Consider the following 20741-nt stretch of genomic DNA (forward strand, 5'->3'; position numbering starts at 1 on the left):
ACGATTTTCCCTGGGCATGCATCATGAGGATGGTGAATGCATAATTCTATTATTCTTTGAGGAAAGAGATTCTCATTATTGGCTGAATCCTTAAAATATATTTTGATTCTGGTATAAATATCCCCGCAAGCGCCCTGGTGACACCGTCATATGCACATACCAGGCGGTGGGTCGGCATCGGGGCAGAAAAACGATTCAACTCTCTACCATTTGCCCTTCTCCACAAGCCATGCATGGCTCAATCTTGGATTTGATCTGTTATTCCTCTTTTCTTCGCTGATTCCTTCCTCGTATTCCAGTCGTGGGCTGGTTGTTGTCCATATACTAGTGAACAAGGTACGTCCCCTCTCATGAAGTATAATTTTCACCCTCTGACCGCATTTACCCAGCTCTTCTTGATCGCCCAACAACCGTCAACATGTCTTTCGGATCTTATATTGTTTCAGGTGTTACCTCTTTCGTGGTAGTGACCGCCTCCCTCTTTGCACTCGGTCAAAAAGTGCCTCGCGCCGCTTTTGTCGCCCGGTGTCTCGCCTCGTATGGCTGTCTCCTCGTCAGTGCCGCGTACGGTGTGCTCGTCTCGATCTGTCTGCGGCTAGTTGGATACGGCCGTGTTTCGCAGTGGGCAGCAGGCCGTAGCTTTAAGTGGCTGATGCGGTTCACAACTGGCGTTAAGTTCGAGGTTGTCGAAGGCGAAGAATACCTCTCCACACGTCCGGCCGTTTTCATTGGTAACCACCAGACTGAGCTTGACGTGTTGATGCTTGGCAGTGTCTTCCCGCCATACTGCAGTGTGACTGCCAAGAAGTCACTGCGGAATATTCCTTTCCTGGGCTGGTTCATGTCTCTGTCCCGGACTGTGTTCATTGACCGTGCCAACCGGGAGACAGCCCTCAAGGCTTTCGATGGTGCCGCCGCCGAGATGCGCAATCACCGCCAGAGCGTTTTTATTTTCGCTGAGGGCACCCGGAGTTACTCCGACGAGCCTACTCTCCTACCTTTTAAGAAGGGTGCTTTCCACCTCGCTGTCAAGGCCGGTGCGCCAATCGTGCCGATTGTGACAGAGAACTATTCGCACGTTCTGTCGCCTCGTGCCTGGCGATTCAACGCTGGGACTATCAAAATTAAGGGTGGGTGTTATTAAAAGTTGCCAATATATGTCATGTAGAACATGGCTAACAATTTTGGAACAGTTTTACCTCCCATTTTGACTCAGGATTTGACATCGAGCGATGTCGATAGCTTGACCCAGTCGACGCGGGATTCAATGCTCAAAACTCTTGAAGAAATGTCTCATGTACAGAAGAACGAAGTCGATGTTTCTCGCACCAACGGCGTCTCCAGCGCCATTGAAATCTAAGTGGCAAAACAAAATTGTGATTCGTCACATAGCTTCGTGCTCAGCATTTGCCATCTGTCTCCCCTGGTTTGAGTGCAAAATTCAAAGTTCACAACAGCAGAGAGCAAACCCGGAGTCCACAATTAACGAAGAAGAAATCTGCCCTTTATACACTACAGTATAATCCTGGCCAATTCTTCGGTACCTACTCCAGTTCGACCCAAGAAACAGAATTTGAGGGCCTCAGACGTGGAACCTATCCGACACTATCCGACACTGCTCATGAGAACAACAATGATCTAGATATCGGCATTGCCTCTTAACACCGTCTTCTCTCTTGATTCACCTCTTCCCCCTTTTCAATTCAAAATGTATATATCTTTAGCGTAAACGCATGACACGACCCGGCTACTGTTAGATACTCGCTTTTGTTACTTATATATATTTGGGTTTACATTAGACCACAGAACATAAATAGGCTTGGGCTTCTTACTCGTCTTTTTTCGTGCAATCTATACTTCGACTTCGTCTTCGAATATTGACTTTTGGGTTCGATCTAAATCACATCGGAGAGTGAAAATCCACAGAGGCTTATTGGGGATAAACATCTAAGCGGCACTCAACTAGCTTAGAATAGATTACACTTGAAACAAAAGTCCCTAAAGATGGGAGGAATATTTGATTTTCGCTAATCACAACAAAGCAATACAGAAATATGCTCAAGGGGAATCATCGCGAAATCTCGCTCAGAAAGGAGTATGAGATGAGGAGATGCAACATGCAGGTAACTCGGGGGATGATTACCGGTTCATATCCCAGGAAGAAGGGATTTAGAAGCTTGATAGGTTCCGTAGGTGCTCGCAGCGGCCCTCGGCACAGGGCCGAATATCGATGTCAATATCAACCTCCTGCATGGGCAACCAGGGGTCTATGATCGCCGAGCCAACGCACCAGGGGTCCCGGTCGCCGACTGTGCGAAGCGCGTTGGGGGGGATGCGGACGTTCTGAGGTTCAATTTCAGGGTCGAGGGCTGTGATATACCCGGGTAGGTGGTGATCGCTGCCATTCACGGCCATCTGCTGCGAAATGGCTCCAATATTAGGGCCTGAAGCGGCTGTAGCGACGATGTAGTCGGACTCGAAGCCGACGAGCTGAACGCGCACAGAATGGTCAGGAATGCCACGTAAGGATATTTTGACATCGGAGTAAGGCCGGCCCCAATTTTCGACTGAGGGCGCATTGAGAGTTGTAGGAGTGAGAGGGCGACCTGGAAATCCAAGTTTCTGTACGGGTTCTGGGGGAATGACATTTGTGAATTCCAGATCCTTTATCCAAGAGGCCAGAAGGCCGTCCCCGGTCATTTTCAAGTAAGCCTCCTTGAGAGCCCAAATTGAGTAGAACAGCCGAATGCCGTAGGCAGCAAGAACTTCCTCGTTGTCTTTTCTCGGGTCAATTTTACTCAGACCAAGCTCACGAGCCAATTTAAGAGTCGCGTACGGGTTCTTGATGGTCGCAAGCTCACGGAGTGAGAGAACATCACTGAAGACATCCACGAAAGTTGCCAGGTCGGCAAGAGTTTTCGGTGGACGATTAGCACGACGGCGAGAGGGTTCGTCAACACAGGCAATGTCAATTCCCACGCGAGGCAAGCCTTGTGGTTCGCCGGTTAAGGAGTGGGCTGTTGCGGCACGCGTGCCTGCGAACAAAGTGAGACCAGCCTGGTGGCTGACGTTGAAATCAAGACTTGAGTCGTAGAATGGACGATTTTCGGGAATAGGAGTACGCTGAATCTTAACCTTGCTCCAGGGAGTGCCAGTGGCTTGGTGAACGTAGTAATATTTCAGTAGCTGGGAGGCCAAGGACAGGCGCTTGTCCGAAGTTTGATAGTACTTTTTGACAGCTACCTGATCGGACTCAGTTAGAGTTTGGAGAAAAGGAAGGTCAAAGAATTTTTCATCCCAACGTCTGACATCGATGTACCATCGGACCAACGTGGGCTGGCCCTTTAAGATGTCGTTCTGTTTAATCTCATTGGAATCCGCTTTGGTCTGAACTTTATCAGTGGGTAATTCCTGGAGGCCCAGTAGCTACTTACACGTCCAGATACACCGAGGTCTACCATTGCATTGTTATCATGGGGTCTCATATATTCGTACCAGCCTAGGATGCAGAGCATCCCACCTAAATAGAAGCGCCTTATCAGAGTTCTTATCTATCAACACGTGCCGATAATACAACGGCGTACCTAAGACAGGAAAAAAATCATTGGAACTAGTGTGATATACCAGGTAGGGCCTACCTGATCAGTCTTTCTGTAGTTAAATTTGATTTCTATACTATCATGACTGGGGTTATCCAGTCAAGTTTCCAGCCAAAACTTTGGAGTAAAGTCCGAGAGTATCCCGACATGCGCCACAGAGATATCACGTGGAGATAAGCTCCCCGCCAGGAAGTTAAAAGGCACGTGCTTCAAACGAGTTATCAATATCAAGAATTCGAGGTTTTCGATTCTTATCTTTCGAGACAATGGCTATCACTGTTGGAGTTCTGGCCCTGCAGGGCGCTTTTTTGAGCATGTGCAGCTTTTGAAAAAAGCCGCTGAGCAAGTGACGCCGTCGGAATGGCACTTCATCGAAGTACGAACGCCACAAGAACTGGCAACATGCGATGGCCTGGTCTTGCCCGGAGGCGAGAGTACCACCATGTCTTTGGTCGCAGCAAGGTCAAATCTCCTCGAGCCATTGCGGGAATTTGTAAAGTAAGTGAATTTGATTAGTTCATATGAATTCAATCTAATACGTTGGGTATGTGTAGAGTGGATCGCAAACCAACTTGGGGTACATGCGCCGGGCTCATTTTGCTCGCCGAGTCTGCCAACAAGACAAAAAAAGGAGGGCAAGAGCTGATCGGTGGTCTTGATGTGCGAGTGAACCGAAACCACTTCGGTCGACAGACAGAAAGCTTCCAAGGCCTGTTGGATCTGCCATTCTTGGGTCAGGACGCGCCTCCCTTCCCAGCAGTATTCATTCGAGCCCCTATCGTCGAAAAGATTCTTCCCCACCATGAGGGCATCCAAAAAGAAGAGATTCAACAGGAAGATGTTGTCGTGGCACCGTCCAGAGAAGCACGGGACTCAGTGGCGCAAGCAGCAACAGCAGAGCACGTCGAGGTACTAGCAACATTAGTGAGACCGGCAGCTCAACCCGCCACGGAGGGTGGAGATATCGATTCAGACCGGGGAAGTGGCGACATTGTTGCAGTGCGACAGGGCAATGTATTCGGCACCAGCTTTCACCCGGAGCTGACAGGTGACGCAAGAATCCACACTTGGTGGTTGCGCGAAGTTCAAGCAGCAGTGCTGAAACGAGACAAGTTAAAGCAATAATTCACCAGCATTAGAAGGTGGAAAAAAGACAGTTGTAAATAGGGTATTCGGTGAATAGACATTTCCTCTTTCTGCTAATTGGATTCACCCTTCCATGAAGTAACGCCATTGCTTTGCCAAGCCAGTCCTTTTCCATTATGTCCCGACCTATCTTCCGGCACCGTATTCGTCCTCCTCGCGCTGGCGCTGCTCATCATAGGCGCGGCCATATCCACCACGGCCCGGATCGTATTCTTCGCGGTATTCATCGCGCACTTGACCGCCCGATTTGCCTCGTCTGCAGCGAAAGTCAGTAAGTACGAGCTTAAAGCCGCCATTGGTGAAGACCACATACCCGAATTGCCGTCCTTCTTCAAATCCAGGGTCAAGGTCTGTCCGAATGATCCGCTCGTCCAGCTTGGTTCCTCCGATGTACTTCAAGCAATCTAGCGCATCCTGATGGGTATAATACTCGACAAAGCAAAAGCCACAGGGTGTTTTGTTGAATCGGTCGAGGCCCATTACAAGTCGCTTGATCTCGCCGCACCTAGAATTCAAGGTTAATCATAATTCGAAGAGACTCGAAAGCGCATTCTCACTTGGCGAAGAGTTCATGAATTTGTTCCTCGGTGGTATAAAACGAACTTGGGTTGGTTAGTAACGACAATTGCGTCTAAGTTATTGCATGCTTGCATACAGATTTCCCACGTAGAGGGTTGTCGCATTTTTCAATTTGTCATCGGGTTTCTCCTGTTGCTGCGGTTCCTCCTCCTCACGATCGTTGTATCTGCGTCGCTTGTTCTGTGTACAGTTTGTTCAGCCTCTATAGCCTATTTGGACTGGTTTCGACACAGCTTGGTAAAGGGCAGTCAGTCCAGGGCGAGTACTCACCTTGCTGACGTAGTAGGCGCTCGGTCGATCCAGTCGGTCGACCGTGTTTACAGCCAGCAAACTCATAGTGAATTGAGATAAAGGTTGAACTTGGAGTGTGTGGTCGACGGCAGGTAGTTGGGGAAGCAAAGCAGCTCGGAGCTCTTCGAAAGATCTTGGCATCCAAGAATTCCACTCCGCATCAACAACTTTGCTTTCGTCAACTTTGTTTTTTTTTCCACCTACGCTACTCGTCTGCTATTTCCGACCGCCCCAGGATGATCTGAAACTCTCAACACCCTCCGATTATACAATTTATTTTACGAATCGTCCTTAATGCCGAAGGTCAACAGTTATGCGCCTGCCTGGCTGTGCCGGCCCTCACCTGGCGCAAAGTTCCTGTCTAGCAGTTCAGCCCAGAGCCCAGGGGAGGACCTGCAAACTGGATCCAAGCCCATGAGAAATGGAGCTACACGAACGATTGCCAAGAGAGGCAATGAGGTGTTCGCCGTTGTTGACAATGAAATACGGTGGTCAAACCTTGCCCGACTCAAAGACCAATGGCAACAAGAGATTAAGCAGAAAAAGGGATATGCTAGTCAAGCTGAAGAGCAAATTGACCTCAGCCAGGTTCCTCCCTACAGGGTATGCAAGCTATTCCACCCAAAATCCGACTTAAATTGAATGCGACTAACAGTTCCGCAGGTCTTAGCAGTGCCCGTGTATGGACAGATCAAACAGATCATCCCCTCTCCGAATGGCGCCTTCCTCGCCATAGTCACTGAACACACCGTTCATATCTCCGTTCTCCCCGATTCTTCACACCTTTCGTCCTCCGACTCCGACTCTATCCGGCTGAAGACATATCAGTTAGGACCGACAACCCATGTTATTCCTGAGGCTCCGGTGGTCTCTGCGCTATGGCATCCACTGGGGTTGCACACCAATTTAGGAGGCTGCATTGTTACCGTCACGGCTGACGCTGCAGTACGTGTCTGGGAGTTGGACCGGAATAACCACTGGTCCTTCGACCAGCCGACTCTAGCAATCGATCTGAAGAAACTTGTCGATGGGACCTCGTGCGACCAGGACTTCGCGCCTTCTGGATTTGGCAAAAGCAAGGGATTCTCCGCTGATGTTATTGATATGGAGGTTGCGTCGGCCTGTTTCGCTGGCAATGGGAATGAGAAAGAAGATGCGTGGGCGCCTATGACCCTGTGGGTGGCCATGAGACCCGGTGATCTCTATGCGCTTTGTCCTCTGTTGCCTTTTAAGTGGCAAGCCCCTTCTACGACCATCCCTTCCCTCTCTGCAGCGATTATTCCGAAACTCGGTGCGCTAGAACAGGAATCCCAGGAATCGGAGGAGGAACTGATTGCCTGCCGGCAACAGTATGACTGGCTTTCTGAGCTTGATGAACAAGAACCTCTGGATGCGCCTTCTGGATCACGAACAATTCAAGGCGCAGATGTGTTCACGCGCCCGGCCAATCCTAGCTCTATTCCAAGATTACAAGGGCCTTTCCGCTTCGAAACTGGCGATGAACTCGATGATTTGGATCTCTGTGATCTTCTTGTTATTGCCGCCAGTCTAAACGTCGAGGATCTCATGATGGGCGAGGAAGAAGAATTAGCCGTGGAAACTGGGGACCAAGATAAGCTTTCGGCAACAGTTCTCTCTCTTACTAGTGGGAATGGCCGAGTTCACATCTGTCTAGAGCTCGATGGCGTTGAAGGACAATGGCTACCTAAAGCTAGAAAGAACGCGTTCCGAACTCCTGTTTCAGAGCCGACTGAATTGGTCTTGGTCGAATCACTAGATACGATCAAGGATGGGGAGGAAACAACCTCATGGCCTACTTTCACCAAGGATATCCATTCTCGATACTCATTCTTTGTCACCACTGCCACCAACGTGGTGTTCATATCTCTCTCCGGTTGGGTACAGAGACTGGAGGCTGAGTTGCAAGCTGAAGACACTGCAGGTTCCGCTTTCCGTCTCCAGGTTCTATGTGACGGGAATGTGACCAACCGAGAGAGAATTTTGCAGGTTTCGAATGCCGATATTACCGCGCAAAACGAACATCTTGCCACGTCTCTTGTTTTCTATGACTTTGACATTGGCTACTTGCTCCTCACCTACCATCCATCTAACCCTTATGCAGTTGTAATGGATACACCAGAAGATTCTCTCTCCTTGGCACTAGACAAATCACTGTATGAGCCCAGAGCCCCAGCGCCAGGCTCGCTTCTTTTGTCGCCGAGCCGGGCCCCGTATCAAGTTCCCGCCATTTTCTATGCCAACTCTCCGCTGGATTCTTTCGTCGAGAAGCATGTCCCGCATCGGCAACGCCATACGCTCAAGGAGCAAGTTCGCCTGTCTCCTGCGACATTGGATCTTGTGGCCACTGCGCATCGCGTGCTATCTGCTCATACAAATGCTCTTGAGCGAGCTGCTTCGGATTTATTCCGCCGCTGTGAGCGGCTGCAGGGCGAGATGCAGGATCAATTGAAGCAGCTTGCAGACGTTGCAGAGCGTGTCAAGGGTGTCACGAGTGAGATTGGGGAAGATGGGCATCGCAAGGAGGGAGTACGAAATGGAGAAGCGCTGGATAAAAGATTGCAAGCCGCCCAGAACAAGCAAAGTGAACTGAACCGACGATATGAGGCACTACGCACGAAGGTCCTAAATTCTGGAGGTCGTCCTCTGAGTGAGAGGGAGAAGGCATGGATAACTGAGGTGAAGACATTGTCTGCATCCTTACAGCAAGGCGAAGAGCAAGAGGAGGATCAACCATTGATCTCGCGGTTGGAGACTGTAAGTTTTATCTTTCTTGCATTCGCCATAGCAAAACTCACATTTCATCTAGGTTAAACGACTTGCTCTGGATCTTATGGCCCAGACCAAGTCTGTCGCGGGCAAAATGCCCTCTCCGGAACTTGGAACCCCGTCCTCTCCTGGGGGTCCGCCTAAGGTGCCCCAACGACTGCAACGGGCCAAGGTTGCAGATGCGATGAGGATGGTCGAACGAGAGTGAGTTGCCTCTTTTATTCTCCTATTAATGAATCAATGACTAACGTTCTTCAAGATCCGCTGTTATTGACGCGATTACCTCACGTTTGGAACGATTGAACACGAGTCTGTGAGCTGTCTACTCTGCATGTTGTCGGGGGATGTAGTTTTTCACATTGACGGAGTATGTTATTACGCATTAATTCACAAGGCTCGTGAGACGAGCCACTGTTCGAATTTTAAACCTTGAACCTCAGGTTGTCCTCAGCTAGATCTAAGCCGTTAAACGTTACAACATCTCAATTGTGGCCTATATCTCCATTCCTCCTAGTTAATTTAGATATCCTCAGGCGGCTGCTCTTTTTCATGGGTCAACACCACTTCATCCTGTTCCCATCTACGCAATAATGCGACGCTGTTCGCTGGAATGACCCCGAAATAATAAATGAATTTCACTAAAACAAAATACTTCTTAGAAACAGGCGCAGTCTACAACATAATAATACGTTTGACAACATCTTCCGGTCCGCTCCTAATATATCTCCTACTGTCCTGTTGGGTAGTACTCCTGCACTGAGTCATAAAACAGCAATGATCGGTCCTCCAAGCTGTTGATCAGGCCTTTAGGCCTAGAAGGAGGGGCCCGCAATAGATCACCTTCTTCGTTCCCCGAACTGAAATCTTCTGTTTCTTCATCGAGGTACTCTTCACAAGAAACAAAAGAATCAGTACCATCAGACAAGTACCGGAATAGAGCCTTCTTGGGGTGCCTTGCTCGATCGTCCCTCCTCATCAACGCAAGATCCACCAGATCACAGGTCCTGGTCAAATCGAAATTGTTATCCTCAGATACGGGACAAAACGCCGAATGTAACTCATAGTATAGTTGTGGGGTCACTGGTCGCGAGTATGGAGATGACGAGAGGAACTCTTCAGCCAGAAAATAGCTCCTGTCATCGCCGGGACAATTCTCGCTCCCGTCTACGTCGCTTTCGCAATCTGATTTCGCCATTCCGGTTGCTTCTCCGTCTCTGTCAGCTTTGTCACATGTTTGCGGTTTGTAAACCCGCTTATTTCCTTTCGCACAGCAGTCTGCGCATGTCACTGTGTGGGATTCGAGTGTTATCATTCTTGGACTTCAACAGAGCCGCTTGTCTCGGCATTTTAACAGGTCCATGTCCCAAATACAGCCGCACAGTGTGTACTTGCATGTCCAGTAGATGCACATCTTGGAGGGTAGAGAATCCAGGATTCCGTTGGGTTGATACCTTGGTGGATGATAGGTTTGACAGACGAGAGACCCTGTATCTTATAGTTTCACTCGCAAATATTATTCAGAACTATACAAAGTAACAGAAGAAAGCTTTTGACAGTTTCAAATTGCACAAAGACCATGTGTTCCTGTGGGCTTGAACTTGGTTGCTCTCTCTGTCCTTTCCTTCCAAGGGTTTCTTTAGCAAGTGCTGTATGTACACAAATAAATTTTGAAAATTGAGAGAGAAAGGGAATATAAAGCTCAGGCTGAGGACTCAACAGCTACTGGTAACATGATTTGCATGTGCACTTCGAGGGAAGTGCCGAAGATCCACTACCTGGACTGTTCCGGTTCGACTCCGGGTTTATCTTCTTTTTGTCTAGTTTCTCTGTCTTATTGCTTTTGCAGAAAACGAACAATGACAAGGCACCTACTTGCTTTGCTCCCCTATAGGGCTGCTACTATTGATAGGGTTCGAACGCACACGTGACCATTGACAGGCAAATCAAATGTTTTACTTTCTTTCATTGGGCAATTATATCAGATAATTGGGTGCTTATTATTTGAGTAGCTTCTTGTAATAATCTCAAGTAGTAGAAGGTCAGGAAACAAGTGTGTTGTAGAGCCAAGTCCACCATGGTGCATTTGCCCTTAGTTGTCACAATCCATCGTAGGATACATTTTCTGTAGTTTGTTGTATTTCAGAAAGGAACAAAAAAATCAAAATCAAAACTCCCGGTTATTTCTAGTGCCCTCGTTCCCACCAGGCCGCTCCATACCAGCGCCGAAACCAGACCAATATTTGTCGTAATTGTTGAAATATCCATTGAATCATCATTGCAGAAAGTCAAAGCCAGGTGATCAGAGCCCAGTCGAAGCGAGCCTCGGGGTGCTGACGTAGAATGTATTGGCCAGATCCTGGGCATCCTCAACTCGATCGTTGATCATGAGGTAGACATCATCGATGATCTCCTCCCAGGTGGGCAGAATCAAGCCCTCGAGGCAAACCTCCCATCTCCACATGTCATCAGCAAACTTGCCCTCCCACCAGACAAGCCACTTATTATACTCGTGCGGTTTATGGCTCATGAGACGGAAGGCCAGGTGCCCAATCTCTATGCGAAGCTGGCGCCAACTCTGGAAAGCACCAGACATAAAACCGTCAATCTTGTTGGTGTAGTCACAGGTAAACTTTCCGTAGGCGATCGAGTCAACGCAGAACTGCAGGACATCACGGGGGATTTTGGCAGCGGCTGCAAGGGTCGGGTTGGCGAAGCTCCAATCCTCCTTCCATTCCAGGAGACGGCGCATGGAGGATTGATGGAGCTGGTAGATAACGGGGCCTGTGCTTTTGGGGCATAACTTGAAGTAGCGGTGGTCGCGGGTGACCATGAGGCTCTTCATGCCATATACGGCTACCATAGCTTTGTACTGGAGGGCGACCATGGCATTGCGCACCTCGTGGGGCACTAAAATCCACCGGGGGACGACGAAGGCGCTTGGGTCGAACTTATACTCGAGAATCGAGCGGCCTTCATTAAGAAGGCGCATCATGGACCGCTTCTGACGGAGATTGAGAGTGGGGTTGCTCATAGTTGGTGGCTGCATGAGAAAAGATTGTTGGGGGGGGAGTGGTAAAGAGAGGTTGTGGGTGAGAAGAAAGAAGGAAAGAGTGAAAGGAAATATGGTGGAAGAAAAGTAGATGAACTGGGAGATGTCTCGTGGGAGATGTCTCGTCTGTAAGAGCAGTGTTTTGCTTGCGCTCAATGACCTTTGACATCCTTATTCTGGCATCGACGGTATACAGTTATTTTAGTTCTCAATTTACCTTTCCAATCATGGAACCTTCCGTTGATCATAGCTACTAAGCCTAAAAGTGCTATTGTTAGCCTAAGGCAGAGTCTACTTTAGAGTTAGGGATTAGGTATGATATCAGGCACATTTTCGAGTTTCATTATGTTTCTTGGATCCAAAGAAACGACAAGCTTCATAGCCCTGTTGTGATACAGATCTTCTTTCACAAATTCTGGGCTGTTGGAGACGTCATCTTCAAAACGATATATTGGCATCTTTCTGGAATAAAAGGCTGTCGCGGGTTCTGCTACTTGATTGGTCCTGCCCGAGACAAGACACTCATAAGTCAGAAGAGAACAAAGATGGCATTTCATTCATTGTACTTTTATTTCTTATGAAGATTATTCCAAGTGAGACCAGGGTTTGCAACGCATTGATGCGATCGGAATTTTCGCTATGGAATTGACCAAGACATAGGCGGGAGCATGCGATTATTGGACACTGGAGACCGAGAACCGATATTAGCCATTTTCACTTCACTCCCGTAGGTGAACCTACCGTTCAATAAGGTGAACCCCGGATGCTGTCTCAATGATGCTGCTGACTTCGCCAGGCTGTAGGCCAAAAGCGGCATCTTCAAACTCCTTCTGCATCTCGCCGCGGCCAAAGAAGCCTCTTTAAGGAGTTAGCAAGACACCTGCACATAGGTCAATTAAAAAACTCACAAATCACCCTTCTTCCGGGCACTGCTGCAGTCGGACTCAGCGACTGCCAGGTCACCAAGAGTGATTTCTCCAGACTGAATGCGCTGCTCGTGACCCTTAAGAATTTCAATCGCCTCCTCCTTTGTGCGAGTAATATCAGCCTCCCTCCAGCTGCTGGGACGGCGGCTATCGCGATGCTTGACGAGCAAGTGGCTGCAGCGGATCTTGCCCTCACCCTCGCCAGAGGGGTCAGAGCGAGCAGCCGGGGTGTGATTTTGCGCCATATAGACTTTCAGCTTATCGGTATCAGTTTCCGCAGGTGGTTCCCAGCGAGACTCTTTTGTGGAAGGGTTGAAGTAGTATGGGAGATTCTTAGAGTTGGAATGGCGAACTTCCCAACCGGTAGGAAGACCTGTGTCGGCCTAGGTCGAAGAGTCAGCTATGCAAACTTTCAAAGGGATGAACTGATCCTACCATTTTGCAATATCGGATCTAAAAGATTCTGATAATTTTCTGAGTAAATAATAATGTACAGATCAATATCACTCCAACGGATTTAGTGTAGACGATAAAACGATATAGTCAGTTATAAGTGAACGGAAACTGCGGGGTGAACAGTTGCAAACCACACAAACATGTCCAAGCTTTAGCTCTCCCGCTTCCCAGTTTGACCGATCACCATCTATGACAACTATCTACATCAATAATACATTACGTAGTTATAGGGGAGCTCGCAATAATAAAGACGAGCTACAATGTAGGTCCTAATACCTGTACGTCAGTATATTGCTTATTTATACGTAATTCGATATCAATCCTGTCATGCCTCGGCCTGTTAATAGACAAAGCGATGTAATTGGTAGGTTCATTATTGACTCTTTTATTCCAACCTTGGAAGGCCGAGAATGCGCTAGGTTGAGGTGAGTCATATACACGGAATTAGCTACGGAGTACTCTGTACTAGTTAGTTAACTACGGGGCAGGCGAATTTACACCTCACCATCCACAAAACACGTGATTTCCACGTGATTTCATTTCTTCCTTTCCTCATTCCCACATCTAAGACCACTCTGCGTCTCGACCCTCAATACAGCACGTCTAGCATTTTGCGATCCACCTGTGCAGCATGTCTGCCAGCCCTTCTTCCACGGCTGGTGGCGAGACTAAGCCGTCGGATCGAATCCATTTTAAGTTCTGCCGTGAATGGTAAGCCTATCCACAAGTCCTCAACTCAAAGTCATTTCTATGGGAACATTTACACATTCGAGGACATCTTACTGACTTTTCAACAGCTCCAACTTGCTCTACCCCAAGGAAGATCGCGTCAACAACCGATTGATGTTCACGTGCCGTACCTGCCATGTCGGCGAGCCTGCCTCCTCGCACTGTGTCTACCAAAACCATCTCCATAGCCAAGTCGGTGACACTGCCGGTGTCACCCAGGACGTGACATCTGACCCCACGGTTCGTCCTCCTGTTTTTTTTACCCTATGCGGTGATATTATGCTTGTTCGATCTGCGGCCCCGCCCCGGACGAGGATCTCCTTGAGGATGCACCACCTGTGGGTGACAGCCTGGAGTCCTCTGAAGTCGAGCCTCGGGCATCTACCCCAGCTCTGCACCTTTTTTTGAGCATCCATACGCTAACACCCTGGGATTTGTAGCTTCCACGGGCCAACAAGCTCTGCCCAAGCTGCGGCGAAACCGAAGCCGTCTTTTTCCAGTCACAACAACGATCCGCCGAAACTGGAATGGTGAGAAGTTATCCTTTGATGGATCCCTGACCCTCTGATATAAACCATGCGCTGACTCCTGCTTCTATCTACTCAGAAACTCTACTACGTATGTTGTGCGTGCGGACAAGTCTACATGTGATCTTTGCATTTCTGTAATGCAGTCTCCAATTCCGAGATACCCTTGAGATTTTGTTTTTGTCGTTTTTTTTTGGCGATATCATAGGAGTTCGGCGAACATTTTGGAGCAGGAACAGGACGAAATGCGTGGATATTTAGGAACAGGGGGTGAAAACTGATGCCATCAACTAGGAATACATACAGATTGAAGTACAATCAAAGAAACAAAGAGCGCTTTCCAACAAATGTAGAAACTTGAAAATACTAAACATGGATCGGCGCCAATGACAAGATCTTGGACCACTGCTTCTTCCGTAGCTCTTGTCCCACCACACCTGTAGAGATATCAGTATCGAAAACCTGGAGACAGCCGTTATCTTGAGACTCCCCGATGGGCACTTACCGTTCAGTCTCGTCCCAATGGGATCTCCGGACTTGTTGACCAGTACACAAGCATTATCACCAAACCGGACAAGGGACCCATCAGGCCGCTGCAATTCCTTCTTCACGCGAACAACAACGGCATGACGAATATCACCTCGGCGGACCTTATTGGCGAGCGCGGCAGCGGTGGTGGCTTCGGAGCCTGCAGATCGCTGCTTCTGAACGACGACGACTATCCGGTCACCTAGATAACCAATCACAATGTCAGCTTTGATTCCCAAATCCCTTCTTGCTGTGTTGCTAGATCTGAGTGCCATGGAGACTGACCGATTGTCGCGGGCCGCTTCTTCTTCAGGACGTTCACGCACTCGACGATCGAGGCGCCGGAATTGTCGATGCAACTTAATAGTGTCTGGCGGAGCTGGCGTCAGTATCGTTTGAGCCACTGAGGAGCATCGCATGCGTACCTTTAATTGAATCATTGTGTTTTGGTACTCGGTCTGGAGATAAGTGCTTGTCCGCAATTTGTTCTCGCGGGCCGGAGGGAGGTTTCGCCGGGGAGTAGGTTTATCCGGGCTTTTATACAATATACTACGGAGTAGTTAGTTATTAGGACTTCGAGTTGGATTTCCTGAGAATGGAATTAGAATGGAATCGTGCTACTATTCATTTTTTACAAATACCAGATTAATTTGAGCTTGTGCTCATAAAAGGCTGTCGTTTGATTCTCCAATATATATCAGCCATGGGTATGTCCTAATGTCGTAAGCAAGCACAAGAAGCGCCGCTTGTTCATAATATAGTTACCCTGAGCTGTTTAGTATAGTAATCATATGGAGTATCTATTCTGACTTTAAGCAACACCCTACGTGGGATTTTCTTAATTCAATCCATACGACATCAACCAACTACTTTTATAGTTCAGCAACATCCCGCATTCGGATCTTTATAGTCCTTATTTTGTCTTCTTTGAAGTTTGACTTTTATATACCCCGAGGGACACAGAGAACAACCTAAGCTCGAGAAGCCATCGGGTTATTCCTTACAAAGCCCACGAAAGAGAGCATCCCATTTTCATAGTTGGATCCATTGAATTCTTCGGCAGATTGGCTGGTATTATACAGTGAATACCCATCGAAGGATAATATACAATACATTCTATGCACAAGACAGAAAAAGAATGATCACTTGATCTGAAAGATTGTTTTGATTGGGTGTAATTGTGATGATACCGCAGGGGCAAGGATTGGATCATACTGTTGTATGCGAGCTGGGCGCGTAAAATCAAGTCGAAACAACTCCCGTACAGAGCAGAAGGTGAAATACTCCATTGATCAATTACTTCATATCCAGTCACCGCAGAGAAAAAAAAAGCGACACGTAGGCGGAAGAGTAAAAGTCGAGAGAACGGCAAGTCTCAGCTGGCACTCCCGTTCCACCCCTAAAAAACATCCGCGAGGGAGTCCTTTCTCCTTGGAACAGCCTCAATGGTGACAATCACTTGATAATGTTCGTTTTGTTGATTGTCAGTCACTCATTTTAATTACTTTCTTGCGCTTCGAACCTTTTTTCGACCCCATCCCTCGGACCTCTGCCCTCCACTGTTCCCCCAATTACCTTTGCAGCCGCTCTGCATTCTATGAGCCGACCTCTTCTCTCCCTCTTTCATAACTAGCGGTCTTCGGCTTCTTCTTACGTCCATGATGCCTCCAAAGAGAGCGCGAAGGGGCTCGCCCGCCGCTGAACGTCGCGAGCGCTTGACCTTGGCTAAGCTGGCCAGCTATGACGATGTCGCAACGGATGCGCTAGTGGATCACGTATGTTATTTGCCTACAATTCAACATAGATATCTGTCCACTAATACTTGCTACTGGCAGGCTTATTTCTGGACCACCACCCGCAAGAACCGCACCAAATACAGCCCTGCCCGCGGAATCCACGATGACGATATTGGGCGCATTCTTCTCCACAATGTCATTGTTGACAAGGACATCCCGACGGCCGAACGCAAGTTGTTGGAAATCTCAGGCTTAAAGAAATACGTGGCAAACCTCCGTAGCCCTCGAGAGAAGGAGTGGTTCCGCCGACACCTCCGCAAGTATATTCAGATGTATCTTCCAGACTGTCCGTTTGAGGTCACTACGACCAACCGATACATTATCACGCAACATGAAGCAGCGATCTGCGCTCGCAGGTTTATTAAAAAGGGCGAGGAGATCAAACACCTGAGCGGAACGCTTGTGTCTATGACCCATGAAGAAGAGTTGGATCTCAGCTTGACCCGCAAAGACTTCAGCATCGTGATGTCGAGTCGCCGTAAAGCTCCGTCGTTCTTTTTGGGTCCTGCTCGTTTTGCCAATCATGACTGTGATGCCAACGGCAGCTTGACAACCAGGGGCAATGAGGGCATGTCTGTCGTAGCCATGCGCGACATCCACGAGGGAGAAGAGATCACAGTTTCCTACGGAGAGGATTACTTTGGCGTTGACAACTGCGAGTGCCTATGTCATACTTGCGAAATTGCTGTACGGAATGGCTGGTCTTCACATGTTGACACAGAGACAAACAGCAAAGAGGCCAGCCCCGTGTCTGAAGATACACCGAGTGAAGACAGCAATGCGAGCAGGAAGCGTGGACGCAGCTCGGATGTGGAGGAATCCGACAGCTCCTCTACCTTGGCTTCTTCCACCCCGCGCAAACGTGCAAAATTCCAACGACAAGTTTCCAAGTTGCGAGAAGGGATCTCAGTTTCCGAACTTACTGCGGAACCAACGCCCGGATCAGATGACACCCCTATCCCGGACACTGTACTGATTCCAGCTACTCTTCTGACGGAAGCTGTAGCCCAGGTGTCCGAGCCGAAGAAAGAGATCATAGAGCGAACCGCAGTTACATCGCCAACTAATTCACAACCCTTCATTTCAGTTGTCACAGGGGAACCAAGCGTGGCTGCCCAAGCCGATCGAAACGGGACAAATAGCACTAATTCTACTATCCCCACGGACTGCGAATCTCCAAACTCCACAGCCGATCAACCTCACCGCTCGTCGACGTCAGCTACAACTGAGGACGACATGGGAACCAAGATCAAGACAGAAGAAACTATATTGGAACCGTCTGAGTCGAAAGCGCTCAACAGTGAGGATCATCCCGATGTCTCTCCTGAAGGTCAGCCCGTCACCACCCACTCCATGGACATTGACCCCGAAGAAGGATTGTCAGACTTATCAAATTCCACCAAATTAGATGACGCCCACGGCGCCATTGTGTTAAAGCCTAAAAAGCGAAAGCCTCGCACCAAGCGGCGATTCATCATGGACTCCGTCGAGACCGAGTCACAGGTTGCTCGAGTCCCTGGAGACTATACCAAGACATCACGATTGCTTGCCCAGAAGTACGACCGCTGGGTGGAGTGCCAGACCTGTGATACATGGTTCCTCCAGTCAAACTCATACCTCACGCGACGTGAATGTCCGCGCTGCGAACGTCATTCCAAGCTCTACGGATACCAGTGGCCATCAACGGACAAAAGCCCGGATGGTGAGGATCGAGTAATGGATCACCGCACTGTCCATCGTTTTTTGTCCCCCGACGCACAATCACGTATCTGTCGCCGAGACCGCGGCGTGAGTTTTGGGATTACCCCCACCCCCGAGCTGTCTGACACAAACACCCCAGAAAGGGAAATTAGTGATTCAACTGAGTCTCACCGCGATGCTCGGGCAAGTCGGCGTCGTACTAGAGAACTTCGTATGGCGTTTTAACTGTACAGCCTTGGAGCCCCTGTGCAATTTACGAGGCAAGACGGGCGAGGACGGAGTTTTGGTTTAGAAGAATGGGCATTTGTGATAATACTTGGTTTAATTGGCATTATATTGCATGGAAATTGGATCTGGAGTTTTGATTTCTTGCAATGATGCATTTTCAGGGTTGGAATCTGGAGGGGATACTTGGGCTTTATTCCTACGGGGACTCCCTTGACAGCTGCTTTTTGACACACTAATTGTGGACCTGATGTTGAATATAAATATAACTAGTTAGGTGTCCTCGGGATTTGTTAGCTAACTACGGTTTCTTTCTCACTACCGGGGTGATCGAGTCCGAATTGACAACGACTGCACAAATCCCCACATTTCATTCCGGGCATCAACAATAACTGCACCAATGAGCTGCTCTCTCGCAGCCAAGCCCGAGAGTGTCGACCGAATTGCTCGAGAGCCATAAAGAAGCTCGGGGTTTCCTCTGCCGAAAGTGATTCCTCTTATCAAATGCGATGGCTCGGGAAGGCTATATATGGCCCCCAGGCTAAACGCAGTAGATGGCAGATGAATAGAACAATAACTCTAGAACGAAAAGCGCTCAAACCGAAGATGAGGTTCTCCAATGAGGTTGTCACGCTTCTCCTCGGCCTCGTGGTCACAGTCAGCACTGCATGGGACAACCCTCTAGTTTCCCTCGACTACGGATCCTTCAAGGGTCAATATGACAGTACCTACAACCTCTCCTATTTTCGCAAAATCCCATTTGCTGCACCACCAACAGGGGAGAACCGCTTTCGTGCGCCTCAGCCACCACTAAAGATCACTGGAGACCTATATGATACAAACCAGGACTTCGACATGTGCCCCCAGCGGACGGTCAACGGCATCTCTACCTGGGACTATTCTCACGGCCATGGGATCTAGCCAAGGATATTAGCAGACCAGTGCTGGTCGTATTTTACGGCGGTGCTTTCATTCAAGGCAGCGCGGCATTCACCATGCCGCCATCCTCATTCCCGATCCTCAATGTCAGCAATATTAACGACTACATCGTTATCTACTCCAACTATCGCGTCAATGCCTTCGGGTTTCTACCCGGCAAGGCAATCAAAGACTCGTCGACCTCAGATCTAAACCCGGGGCTATTAGACCAGCAATATGTCTTGAAATGGGTCCGGAGGCACATCAGCCATTTCGGCGGCAACCCTCACAACGTGACAATATGGGGCCAGTCAGCCGGTGCCGGCTCGGTAGTGGTGCAAGTCCTCGCAAACGGCCGCCATGGCCAACCGAAACTATTCTCCAAAGCCCTTGCCAGCTCGCCGTTCTGGCCGAAGACCTATAAATACAATGCACCCGAGGCAGAAGCAATCTACACCCAGCTGGCGAATCTAACAGGCTGTGCCAGCTACAACCACGCTGATGAGACACTCGCCTGTCTCAAATCTGTTGACATCCAGAAAATCCGTGACGCAAGCCTGATCATCGGAGCGAGCAACACTTGGACAACGAGTTCTTACACCTGGGCGCCTGTTATAGACGGGACCTTCCTCGTCGAGACACTCACAGAAACTGTGAGCATGGGCTCCCTGAACACAGAGTTTGTCTGGGGAATCTACAACAGCCACGAGGGTGAGAACTTCGTTCCCCCGGGTCTTGACAGCGCCGTTTTATTAAATGGGTTTAATTCCTCTGTCAGCAGCTTTCACCGGTGGATTTCCGGTTTCGTGCCTGGGTTGTCGGCCAAGCAGATTGATGAGGTGAAATCTATATACTATCCCGCTGAAGGGAGTACCGAGACGATTGACAGTTATAATAATACTTATATTCGGGCTGGCTTGGTTTATCGGGACGTTGTGCTTGCTTGTCCAGCTTATTGGATTGCGTCGGCTGCGACGGAGAAAGGGTATCTTGGGGAATATACGATTTCCCCAGCAACCCACGGGAGTGATACTATTTATGTATGTTCATCCTTTTTATCGTTGCTCTCTCTTTTTCTGGAGGCTTTCCTAGTGTCGATGGCATAGACTGACTTGATTGATACCAGTGGAACAAAATCAACACTGTTCAAGAGACTAACCCTGTCGTTTATGAAGGCTACGCGGGGGCTTTCGCGAGTTTTTTCCAGACGGGAGACCCGAATGCACACAAGGTGACGAACGCTTCGCAGCCAGGTGTGCCAGAACTACATACGGACGAGGAATTCGTCGTTGTGGATGATGGGCTTGAGAACGTGAAGCTGATCCAGTTGAAGAAGAGATGTGACTTCTGGCGAAGGGTGGCGCGGGAAATACCCATGTGAGAGGTTATAATGAAAATATTCGTTTACAGTTGTTTCAATGCAATTGGACTCAGACGTCGTTATACAAGAGGAGAATTAGGTTCATCATATATGATTGCATATC

The 20741-nt window shown here is 48.8% G+C and overlaps 12 protein-coding genes across 12 annotated transcripts; 6 read left to right on the forward strand and 6 right to left on the reverse strand.

The window, feature by feature from the left end:
• Nucleotides 1–418: 418 nt before the first annotated feature.
• On the forward strand, nt 419–1360 carry N7518_008270 (1-acylglycerol-3-phosphate O-acyltransferase SLC1; the record flags this gene model as incomplete). The annotated part of the gene is made up of 2 exons (XM_057189197.1): nt 419–1130; nt 1194–1360. 2 exons carry the CDS (start codon nt 419–421, stop codon nt 1358–1360), a joined length of 879 nt encoding a protein of 292 aa, XP_057040900.1.
• An 809-nt stretch (nt 1361–2169) lies between these two features.
• On the reverse strand, nt 2170–3461 carry N7518_008271 (4'-phosphopantetheinyl transferase family protein; the record flags this gene model as incomplete). The annotated part of the gene is made up of 2 exons (XM_057189198.1): nt 2170–3387; nt 3435–3461. The coding sequence occupies 2 exons, from the start codon at nt 3459–3461 to the stop codon at nt 2170–2172; spliced, it is 1245 nt and encodes a 414-aa protein (XP_057040901.1).
• A 250-nt stretch (nt 3462–3711) lies between these two features.
• N7518_008272 (pyridoxal 5'-phosphate synthase glutaminase subunit PdxT) lies at nt 3712–4724 on the forward strand (the record flags this gene model as incomplete). Its single annotated transcript, XM_057189199.1, has 2 exons — nt 3712–4097; nt 4154–4724. Coding segments are annotated over 2 exons (957 nt in total), but the record flags the coding sequence as incomplete, so codon positions are not given.
• A 147-nt stretch (nt 4725–4871) lies between these two features.
• Nucleotides 4872–5660, reverse strand: N7518_008273 (nuclear cap-binding protein subunit CBC2; the record flags this gene model as incomplete). The annotated part of the gene is made up of 5 exons (XM_057189200.1): nt 4872–5001; nt 5059–5250; nt 5303–5347; nt 5401–5504; nt 5595–5660. The coding sequence occupies 5 exons, from the start codon at nt 5658–5660 to the stop codon at nt 4872–4874; spliced, it is 537 nt and encodes a 178-aa protein (XP_057040903.1).
• A 249-nt stretch (nt 5661–5909) lies between these two features.
• N7518_008274 (uncharacterized protein) lies at nt 5910–8719 on the forward strand (the record flags this gene model as incomplete). Its single annotated transcript, XM_057189201.1, has 4 exons — nt 5910–6218; nt 6279–8390; nt 8443–8606; nt 8662–8719. 4 exons carry the CDS (start codon nt 5910–5912, stop codon nt 8717–8719), a joined length of 2643 nt encoding a protein of 880 aa, XP_057040904.1.
• A 410-nt stretch (nt 8720–9129) lies between these two features.
• Nucleotides 9130–9597, reverse strand: N7518_008275 (uncharacterized protein; the record flags this gene model as incomplete). The annotated part of the gene is made up of 1 exon (XM_057189202.1): nt 9130–9597. One exon carries the CDS (start codon nt 9595–9597, stop codon nt 9130–9132), a length of 468 nt encoding a protein of 155 aa, XP_057040905.1.
• Nucleotides 9598–10701: 1104 nt separating this feature from the next.
• On the reverse strand, nt 10702–11433 carry N7518_008276 (uncharacterized protein; the record flags this gene model as incomplete). Its single annotated transcript, XM_057189203.1, has 1 exon — nt 10702–11433. The coding sequence occupies one exon, from the start codon at nt 11431–11433 to the stop codon at nt 10702–10704; it is 732 nt and encodes a 243-aa protein (XP_057040906.1).
• A 692-nt stretch (nt 11434–12125) lies between these two features.
• On the reverse strand, nt 12126–12815 carry pin1 (peptidylprolyl isomerase ESS1; the record flags this gene model as incomplete). The annotated part of the gene is made up of 4 exons (XM_057189204.1): nt 12126–12135; nt 12193–12309; nt 12360–12760; nt 12813–12815. The coding sequence occupies 4 exons, from the start codon at nt 12813–12815 to the stop codon at nt 12126–12128; spliced, it is 531 nt and encodes a 176-aa protein (XP_057040907.1).
• A 649-nt stretch (nt 12816–13464) lies between these two features.
• Nucleotides 13465–14213, forward strand: N7518_008278 (DNA-directed RNA polymerase II core subunit RPB9; the record flags this gene model as incomplete). The annotated part of the gene is made up of 4 exons (XM_057189205.1): nt 13465–13544; nt 13631–13802; nt 14003–14092; nt 14169–14213. 4 exons carry the CDS (start codon nt 13465–13467, stop codon nt 14211–14213), a joined length of 387 nt encoding a protein of 128 aa, XP_057040908.1.
• Nucleotides 14214–14455: 242 nt separating this feature from the next.
• N7518_008279 (mitochondrial 54S ribosomal protein uL14m) lies at nt 14456–15057 on the reverse strand (the record flags this gene model as incomplete). Its single annotated transcript, XM_057189206.1, has 4 exons — nt 14456–14526; nt 14595–14819; nt 14903–14987; nt 15043–15057. 4 exons carry the CDS (start codon nt 15055–15057, stop codon nt 14456–14458), a joined length of 396 nt encoding a protein of 131 aa, XP_057040909.1.
• Nucleotides 15058–16278: 1221 nt separating this feature from the next.
• N7518_008280 (SET domain-containing protein) lies at nt 16279–18339 on the forward strand (the record flags this gene model as incomplete). Its single annotated transcript, XM_057189207.1, has 2 exons — nt 16279–16392; nt 16453–18339. 2 exons carry the CDS (start codon nt 16279–16281, stop codon nt 18337–18339), a joined length of 2001 nt encoding a protein of 666 aa, XP_057040910.1.
• Nucleotides 18340–18945: 606 nt separating this feature from the next.
• N7518_008281 (putative carboxylesterase) lies at nt 18946–20638 on the forward strand (the record flags this gene model as incomplete). Its single annotated transcript, XM_057189208.1, has 3 exons — nt 18946–19132; nt 19186–20297; nt 20384–20638. The coding sequence occupies 3 exons, from the start codon at nt 18946–18948 to the stop codon at nt 20636–20638; spliced, it is 1554 nt and encodes a 517-aa protein (XP_057040911.1).
• Between the last annotated feature and the right edge of the window lie 103 nt (nt 20639–20741).

The sequence above is a fragment of the Penicillium psychrosexuale genome, assembly GCF_028828465.1.
Source record: "Penicillium psychrosexuale strain IBT 29551 chromosome Unknown utg000004l, whole genome shotgun sequence".
Taxonomy (NCBI): domain Eukaryota; kingdom Fungi; phylum Ascomycota; class Eurotiomycetes; order Eurotiales; family Aspergillaceae; genus Penicillium; species Penicillium psychrosexuale.